General features: G+C 44.4%; 1 protein-coding gene across 5 annotated transcripts; it reads left to right on the forward strand.

The window, feature by feature from the left end:
• The first annotated feature begins 242 nt into the window (after window positions 1-242).
• On the forward strand, window positions 243-9,185 carry LOC125515611 (putative disease resistance protein RGA1). Of its 5 annotated transcripts, none has more exons than XM_087529256.1 (16): window positions 243-4,441; window positions 4,525-4,773; window positions 5,465-5,579; window positions 5,710-5,825; window positions 5,935-6,031; window positions 6,117-6,231; window positions 6,324-6,459; window positions 6,688-6,793; window positions 6,904-7,041; window positions 7,129-7,216; window positions 7,353-7,433; window positions 7,532-7,713; window positions 7,800-7,889; window positions 7,989-8,383; window positions 8,466-8,554; window positions 8,710-9,185. In XM_087529256.1, exon 1 carries the CDS (start codon window positions 322-324, stop codon window positions 4,438-4,440), a length of 4,119 nt encoding a protein of 1,372 aa, XP_087385382.1. In that variant the 5' UTR covers window positions 243-321; the 3' UTR covers window position 4,441; window positions 4,525-4,773; window positions 5,465-5,579; window positions 5,710-5,825; window positions 5,935-6,031; window positions 6,117-6,231; window positions 6,324-6,459; window positions 6,688-6,793; window positions 6,904-7,041; window positions 7,129-7,216; window positions 7,353-7,433; window positions 7,532-7,713; window positions 7,800-7,889; window positions 7,989-8,383; window positions 8,466-8,554; window positions 8,710-9,185. The 5 variants fall into 5 exon arrangements, with proteins under 5 accessions (XP_087385382.1, XP_087385383.1, XP_087385385.1 ...); XM_087529257.1 differs by having other exon boundaries at window positions 5,941-6,035; XM_087529259.1 differs by having other exon boundaries at window positions 5,941-6,031; window positions 6,688-6,903; window positions 6,987-7,041.
• The last annotated feature ends 436 nt before the right edge of the window (window positions 9,186-9,621 follow it).

Genomic DNA, 9,621 nt, shown 5'->3' on the forward strand with positions numbered 1-9,621 from the left:
AGAGACCATCTTCTTGGATGCCTCCTCCGGTGCATCGTACGAGGCCGAGGTCACGGATGGCGTTTCATATAGCCAAGTGGCAAAGGAATCTGAATCTTTTGTTGCACCCTAGAAAAAGCTGGATGAATCTTTTATTGCACCGCATAACTGGAGTAGTAGTGCTATCAAGTGGAACCTGCCTGCCCATGGCCTAGGACAGCTATAAAATGACCCAGCAAGGGCTCTTCTGAGATGCACTCACATTGCTACCTTTCTTCCCAAAACACACACTAAACTCCCACCGCACTCACCAACTAGCCAGCCTAGCCGCCGGCGGAGGAGATGGAGGTGGCTATTGGTGCGGCGAACTGGCTCGTTGGCAAGGTGCTGGATAAGCTGTCCAATGACTTGGTCGCCGCATATGTGGCCAGCTCCGAGCTCGGCCCCAACTCCGAGCAGATCAAAACCAAGCTCAAGTACATGCAAGCGCTGCTGCATGTGGCCCAGGAGAGGGATGTGAGCAACAACCCTAGCCTGCAGAGCTTGCTGGAGGACCTGAGCAAGAAGGCAGATGAGGCTGAGGATGCTCTGGATGAGCTCCATTACTTCATGATCCAAGACCAGTTGGATGGCACCGAGGAGGCCGCCTCGGAGCTCGGTGATGGCCTCCATGGTCATGCTCTCCATGTTCGCCATGCTGCTCGCTCCACTGTCGGTAACTGGCTTACATGTTTTTCTTGCTCGCGTATACAAGATGATGATTATGTTGATGCTCCTCTGGTTACCACAAATAACCCACAAGATGCAACAAGGTCTAATAGTGGTAATGATGGTGGACATGTTGGGAAGCTCAAATTTGATAGAGTAGCCATGTCCAGCAAAATCAAGTCTGTGATAGAGAGCATACACAACCTATGTGATCCTGTATCTGACTTGCTGAACAAAATCCAAAATATTGATGCATCTATTACCATGAAAAGAACCCCCACGGGTTCAGTAGCTGCGCAGAATAAATTGTATGGGAGGAGAGTCATCTTTGAGCAAACTGTAAGTGCGCTCACTGGTAGCACATATCTTGGTGAAACTCTTTCTGTTCTTCCTTTTGTTGGCCCCGGGGGTATGGGGAAGACAACTTTCACCCAACACTTGTATAATGATACAAGGGTTAAGGAGAACTTCACTGTCAGGGTTTGGGTATGTATCTCAACTGATTTTGGTGTGCTCAACCTCACACGGCAGATCCTGAGATGCATACCTGCAACTGAAAAAGAAGAACACAACTGCACAGTTGAAACAGCCAATTTAGACCAGCTTCAAAATTCCATTGTAGAGAGACTGAAGTCCAAACGGTTTTTTATTGTCTTGGATGACATTTGGAAATGCAATAGTGAAAGTGATTGGAACAGCCTGTTAGCTCCATTCAGAAAGGGGGAAAACAAGGGCAGCATGGTTCTTGTCACAACTCGGTTTCCATCTATAGCACATATGGTGAAAACAACTGCTCCTGTAGAACTGCATGGTCTGGAGCCTAATGAATTTTTGGAATTCTTTGAAGCATGCATATTTGGTGATAGCAAGCCTAGGCATTATGAAGATGACTTAATTGATGTTGCAAGAGATATTGCTAAGAAACTAAAGGGTTCACCACTAGCAGCCAATACTGTTGGTCGATTATTGAGGAAAAACTTTTCTCGGGAATATTGGATTGGAGTTCTTGAAAAGAATGAGTGGCAAAATACAAAAAATGATGATGATATTATGCCTTCTTTGAAAATTAGCTATGATTACCTTCCTTTCATTCTAAAAAAATGTTTTTCGTGTTGCTCCCTTTTCCCAGAAGATTATAGGTTTTATAATTTAGAGATTACTAGCTTTTGGACTGCGATAGGTATCTTAGACTCTAGTTGCCAAAATGATAAGAATTACTTAGAAGAACTAGTGGACAATGGTTTTCTCATGAAGGGAGCTGACAATTCTAAAGATCAATACTATGTGATGCATGATTTATTGCATGAACTATCCCATAATGTTTCATCACAAGAATGTGTCAATATAAGTAGTTTAAGTTTTAGTGCTGATAACATCCCACAGTCTATTCGGCACTTATCAATCACAATAGAAAATATATACGATGAAAGTTTTGAAGAAGAAATGGGTAAACTGAAGGGCAGGATAGACATTGGAAATTTGCGAACTTTGATGATTTTTGGGTTACATAATTCAAGAATAGATAATATTTTTAAAGATGTATTAGAAGAAATAAAGGGTCTCCGAGTATTATTTATAGGAATCAATAACCCAGGAACTCTGCCAAACAGCTTTTCAAAACTTATGCACCTGCAATACCTTAAGATTAGTTCACCCTATTATAAGTTTAGAGAAATGACTTTGCCTGCAACATTGTCTAGATTTTACCACTTAAAATTCCTGGACCTACAAGCTTGGAATGGTAGTAGAAAGTTGCCTAGAGACATTAGCCGCCTTGTGAATTTACAACATCTCAATTCTTCCGAAGAATTCCACTCCAATATTCCTGAGGTTGGAATGATGAAGTGCTTACAGGAGCTAAAAGAGTTCCATGTTAAGAAAGAGGGTGTTGGGTATGAATTCAGAGAGCTGGGGGAACTGGCAGAGCTAAAAGGAGAACTCCGCATATGCAATCTTGGAACTTTGGCGTCCAAGGGGGAAGCTAGTGCTGCCAAACTAAAGAATAAAAAGAATCTGAAAGGGTTGAAATTAGTTTGGGGTACGAAGTACCAAACCATATATGATGATGTTCTTGATGGTCTTCAACCACACCCTAATCTTAAGGTTCTTGGCATTATAAATCCTGGTGTTGCCCCTTGTCCTAGATGGTTGCGTGGTGACATTAGCATAAAAGGGTTGGAACATCTCCATCTCGAGGGTGTATCTTGGGGAACTCTTCCAGCTTTTGAGCAGCTACCACACCTCAGTAGTCTCACTTTGAAACGTATTGTTGGGTTGAGTGTGTTCGGGCCTGGTTTTTGTGGTGTTACAGAAAGAAGCTTCATGCACTTGAAGACACTTGAGTTTGAGAATATGCCAGAACTTCTGGAGTGGGTCGGGGAACCTAATAGCCATTTGTTTTCAAGGCTTGAAAGCATCAAATTTGGATGTTGTCCCCTTCTTAGCGAGTTCCCCTTCTTTGAGTGCTCTCACCGTTTTACCAACCTGTGTAGCCTTCAGATTGTTAACTGCCCTTGGCTGTCTCACTTTCCTCCCATGCCTCACACCACCACACTGACAGATATGTGTGTAAGAAATGCTAGCTCAGTGTTGCGGTACAATGCAAAGGAATTCAGTATTGAAGGGTATAACGGTGTTTTGGCCTTCCGTAGTATGGATAAAGTAGAGGTTATGAAAATTAGGGATGTGTCACACGTTTCGTTTTCGGACCTCCAAAAGCTAAACTCGCTGAGAAGTATACATTTCAGTAGATGCGACGACATGTTTTCTGCAGAAGTGGATGACAGTGTCGTCCTCCATTCAGTTGAGAGTCTTGAGATAGAGGAATTGTGTATTACTGGAGAATTGTTTTCAGAGGTGTTGAAGTGTTTCCCAGCTGTTTCTAGGCTTACCATCAGAGAGTGTAAGGGACTTGAACTTCTGACTGTGGATGACGGAGGACTCTCAGGCCTCAGGAGCCTCAGGATGCTCCAATCATTTACATTATACAATTGTGGGAAGTTATTCTCTCGGTGGACCAAGGGAGAAGTAGGTGGAGGAGGTCATGCCATCAAGCCTTTCCCTACTTCTCTCAGGGAACTTGATATTTCCTTAGAGGCAAGCACGCTATCAATGGGTCTGCTCTCCAACCTCACGTCTCTCACCAATCTAAGACTGCAGAGGTGTGAAGAATTAACAATGGATGGTTTCAATCCTCTCGTCACGGTCAACCTCAAGAAACTGACCATGTATGCTATATATTATGGACAAGGGAGGATGTCTATAGCAGGGGATATGCTGTCAGAGATTGCAAGGAGCAACTTAATGCATGCAGGTTCATTCCAGTTGGAAGAATATAGGGTGGATAGCATTTCGGCAGTGCTTACTGCTCCCATTTGCAGCCACCTTGCCGCTACCCTCCACACATTGGGGTTCAGTTATGATCATCGGGCAACAACCTTGACGGAAGAGCAAGAGCAAGCGCTGCAGCTCCTCACCTCCCTCCAACGTCTAGAATTTGAATTTTGCAGCAATCTGGAGTCCATCCCTCAATGGTTACGTGGCCTTTCTTCTCTCAAGAGACTAATGATCAGTGGTTGTGCGAAAATGCAATGCCTGCCGCCCAAGGAGGGCCTCCCCGATTCACTTGAAGAACTGGAAGTATGGTCTCTACGTCCAGAGCTAATTGATCAAGCCAGAAAAATGAAAGAAAGTGACCCGTGGTTTTACGTAGAAATACACTATGGGGCCCTAACCCGCCTTGATTTAATTTGAGGTGATGCCTCCCCCTCCCCATGCTTACCCCATATGCCTGCCTTTGCTTCTTGAGACCTGACGGCTAACATGTTTCAATTGCAGAGCACTCCTACTGAACTAAACCAGGAAGGAGCAGAGAAAGAGCTCGCGCGCGGGGATCTGGGAATGGTGGGAATCTTTGCTGCTCGCTGTCGATTCTCGGGGTTTCCGCTCCCTCTCTCACTCTCTATCTCTCTCTCTCTCGACCATCGCTGCTGGTGGGGCGCGACGTCGGCGGTGGAGCGGAACGATGGCGGCCACCGCGGGGGATGATCTTGTCGTGATCCGGCCTTGGCCCCATCCCCAGCCCTGGTACTCTCTCTCTCTCTCTCTCTCTCTCTCTCTCTCTCTCTCTCTCTCTCTCCCGAGGTGGATTTCCCAATTTTATCCCTTTCATGGTTGTTAGTTGTTACTGATTAGAAATGCCAAAACAATGCTAGTCAGGCGAGTTTTCCTGTGCTTGCTCAATTCGCATGATTTCCCTCATAGCTTAGTTCATATGCTGTCTACAGAAACAGGATGCCGATTTCATCCCACACAACAATCGAATTATATTCTAAATCTTAGAAAGGCAATTTTCGGGCGACTTAAACTGTCATGAGAAAAAAAAATATCTATCGCAATTATCTTCTAAAAAAGGCAATAACTTGAGCACATTCTGCACACTCATTACCCAATTCACAAAAAGGTAATCCAATCCAGGTAGAACATGTTTTTTACACTACCGTGCTCCATAAAATACACAAGCAATTCCTCTGACAATGGGGCAGATGTCTTATAGATGTACGTAGCCATAAATCCTCCTCATCTCAAGCAATTCATCTTTCTCAAGGTGATCAAGAATTAGCAATCTGGGAGATCTGATTCACTGATCTAGCCGTTCCTTTCTTTTTTTTATGGTGCATGAGCAGATTGCTGTGTCTCCTGGCTAGTTTTTTTTTAAAATTTTCTTGTATGTGTAGGTGTGTGCTGACCTTGTTTTTATCTTACTGATGCCGTGCAGAGTAAGCAGTAGGCCAAAGGCGTGAGCAGGTCTGCCATATATGCGGCGATGCTGTAGGCGTTTGCCCATTGGTGGCATCAGTGTTGGTGCAAGACTGGATACAAGAGGCTGGAAGGTTTGTTTCTGCAATGGCATATTACAATTTGCATGTAGCTGCTGCATGATTTCCCTTTGGTCAAATGCAATGTAGGAATTCGCTAGCTGGAATATTATGGTAATACAGTCTGCAATCTTTCCTTTTTCAGAGCTATAAGCAGACCTGAGTAATGGAGCATGTGACAACATGTTTTATCGTTCTGTTGTTAGCATGATTTGATTCTGCAAACTGTGCATCATCTGGAAAGGAACGACACTTCTGATGGTAGGTTTCTGACCATTCCAACATTGCAACAGTATCAAATTCCAAAGAAGGTGTGAGGCAGTGTTTTCTGCATGTGTGGAATATGATCCTAACCCTCAAATTATGAAAGTTGCAGGTTATGCTCTTAACTTTTTCGTCATAACCTTTGCAACCAACTCCCCATTCCGCAGATTGTCCCTCTTTCTTCTTCGATGAACAACCATTGTGTTAGTACGCTTCTTCTAACCATCCCAATCTCGCAGGCTTTATGTCCACAAAATAATGTTCCGTTTATGATCTTCCTTCTCCCAGGAACATGCTGAACATGTAGACGTGTTCGTGGTCGATCCAACGGAAATCGTGACGCATACTATGTGGCGTTTGTTTCTCGTTGGTCTTTAGTTTGCAACATCAAATAAGAAAGGAGGTATGAGACACTATCTTTGTTATGGCATTTACTATTAGGCAACTGCATGATTTTCTTCAGGTGTGAAATATGATTCTACCGACCCATTGCAGAACATTGCAGGCTAAGTCCTTCATTTCTATGGCTCATTGGCCAAATCATTTGTGCAGTCATGGTGGGCTTCCTAGCGATTGGATGGCTTGTGTTCCACGAGATTAACAATCTGGGTGGAGAACCATTACCTAAATGGTAAATATCTAAAGCATCATTCATCGGATTCATCCTATCGTTTATGAGATCCTTCCTGTTGGCTTCATACAATATATATTAATGAATGATGATGATCTGTTCATAGTATTGGCCAGTCTACGAAACTGAAAGTAATGAGATTTTCTCTGCCTCAGAGAGCATCTATACTCGTGGGTTGATCTACCATCTCTGTTTTCTGACCACAAGTATTTCACTCTCATTCTGCAGACAATTGCAGTCAATGGTGGATTATCGCAGTTAGTGGCTTTGCATTCAGAACAATTGCAACCAGTCGTGCATTCTGAAGCAGCTGCACTGACCACAATTCCGATCGGTCAGTTGGTCATTATTTACCCTAAAAATTGAAGTGGCAATCCCCTGTGCCAACGGCTCGATTCATGGACGGGCATTGCCTTGACTTGTGAACATGCTATGATCGTCCAGGTTTCCCTCTCAATTTGCCGACCAAAACCCACAAGAATTCATTAATAAGACTGTTCTATCCTTCTCTTGTTTGCGAAGTATAGATGGAGCAATTGCAGTGAGAATTCGGTCAGCAGGTCCACCGTTAAGCAAATTAAGGTGCTTTACAGCAATATATGCAACACTATTTGATTTTTCTTCCCATGATACCATCATTGCCTTAATTCAGCTTTTATATTTCTTCAGTCCGTAAGGAGTAACGACGCCCTTGCTATGGCCCGCTTCTTCCTGAGCGGCGAACCAGGCCTCCCACTCTGACGTGCTGTGCTCCACGGTCTGAGACTGTATTTTTTTTTGAACAATTGAGACTGTATTAATTTATAACCAAGTCAAAATCGTGACTGTGCATATACATTCACCATTTCCTATACCTTGCCCATTTTTCTGACTTGAACTACTTCATTACTCAGATTCTTCTGCAGAACTAATTGCAACCAACGTTGGTTCATCCAAATAATAACAGTATTTTCTAAAGCAGCAATTCCACAAAGGTCAGCTGGCCATTCTTTTAGAAAAAGTTTCAATCGCCTGTGTCATGTACCTTTAGATTTGCATGACATTGACTTGTGAACTTGGTGTAACTGTGCAGGTTTTCCACTAACTGCACTCCCTCCCTAGTCCCTACTGGCAAAGCCAAACTCGAAGGAGTCTTGATTCATGGCTGCTCTTGGTGATTGGTAGCATGATCTGTCTCTGCTCTCCCATCTGCCATGCTAATCAATGGAGCATGTGCGCTGGGAATTCGTCTGGCTCGCCATGAAGCAAAACAAGGTGCTTAACTGATACGCAATAATATTTTGACTACTTCCCAAAAAATAATCAGTTCCTTTGTTAATTCAGTGCCCTATTTTCTTCAGCTCACAAGGTCCACAGTCATCCAAATGTATGCTCTGAAGCTTAAATTGGTAGTATCATATTCTGTGTCCAGGACTCCGAGATTGATGCTAGTACGTACTCCTGTTTTGACATAGTTGACTTCCTATGCTTTGATTTCTGCTGTTAACTCGTGCATAAATTGAATCTTTCTTCTTGTATCTACTTTTCAGATGTGGCAAATGCGTTGATGTGCACACAACAAAACCTCAACGCTGGCGACGTACACCGACCCATGATGTCCCAGTGTGTCGACGGTGTGCTCGCCATTGTCCGCCTCTTCCTATACACGGAACTGGGCCACCCTCCTGTTCCTCACCGGCATGCTGTGCTCCACAGGGCTGTCACTTGCTCGATTGACACTGACCCCATCGTCTGCCTTTGGTTGGTGTGCCCTGCCGCTAGCTACGTGCTCTGCTACTCTCATGTAGTGTCAACTTGTACGTCGGCCTCGCCATCTTCAACTCTGCAGGCAACTTGTGCTCTGCTACTCTCACGTCACCGCCGTAATCTGAGGCCGACACCGAGCTGCTGTGAGTTGGGCCAATCCACCATGAATCGAATGAAAGTAAGCCGATACGCGACAATATTTCTTGTGCTTTCCGATGAAATTATTGCCTTGACTTGAGTTATTTTTTTTCTATCTTCAGTCCCTACAGTTGGAACAGCTATTTGATCATATATTTTGAAGTTCAATGTGGTATCTTATACCGTGTCCAGGAATCCGCGGCGGATGCTGGTACGTATGAATTTTGACGTAAATGACTTTCTAATGCTTTGATTTCATCTGAAAGATTTCAGTACAGCAGATCCTGCTGTTAGCTTGTGAATAAACAGAATTTTTCTACTGCCAACTTGTAGCCTAACCTGTTCTGCACGTACTGTACCTTGCAGCGGAGCAGCAACTGTTTTTATGTGTACCGCCTCATACTTTATGTCCACCGCGCCCTCTGCTTCTTGGTGTGCCTGCCCGCTTTCCAGCTGCGTCGCCTGCTCCTCTGCTTGCTCCATATCCTATTTCCTACGTCGACGATCGACCTCGCCATCTTCAACTCCGGCAGCGTAATTTGAAGCCGGCACCAAGTGACTTTTAGGAATGGATTCCTTATTTGTTGAGAGGGTTGCTGGTCATCCTCCACGGCCGGATGCGCTGTACCAGCACCACCGTGTGTTTAACTCCAGCGGCAAGAAACGGTATACCTGCAACTGTTTACTGAATGACTTGACAGACATCGCATGAACATGGGTCGTCATCTTCCTTGTAAAAGATGATACAATGATTCATCAAAGCATCCATGTATGTAACACCATGCGACGCCAAGGAATGTGTCCTGTTTGAACAATAAATGAATATCACTTCTCTCATAGAAGTCCTTGGGGAGCCGTTCTTGAACTACATACACTAGTAGAAAAAGGGTCAAACGTAAAGCACATTAGTGCCGGTTTGAATTAGAGCCGGCACTAATGTGTACATTAGTGCCGGTTCGTGGCGGCGATCAATAGTACCGGTTCGTGGCGAACCTTTAGTACCGGTTCATGTCACGAACCGGTACTAAAGAGGCTGTGTCAGCCTGCGGTCAGGCTATGGCCCACCATCACCATTTAGTGCCGGTTCGTACCACGAACCGGTACTAATGAGGTTATGGCAAGCTGTTTTTAGTCTCACCTCGCCAAGAGAGAGGCAGTATGAGCGGTTTATAAGCCGTGAGTGCACAGACAATGACGAAGAGTTGCAATGCTCACCTACATGTTGATTAGCTTCAAGCCTTGTGGAATAGCATAGATTGCACTGAGCTATGTGCAGTG

This window comes from Triticum urartu, chromosome 6A (genome assembly GCF_056163025.1).
Source record: "Triticum urartu cultivar PI428250 chromosome 6A, HENAU_Tu73, whole genome shotgun sequence".
In the NCBI taxonomy this organism is placed as follows: Eukaryota; Viridiplantae; Streptophyta; class Magnoliopsida; order Poales; family Poaceae; genus Triticum; species Triticum urartu.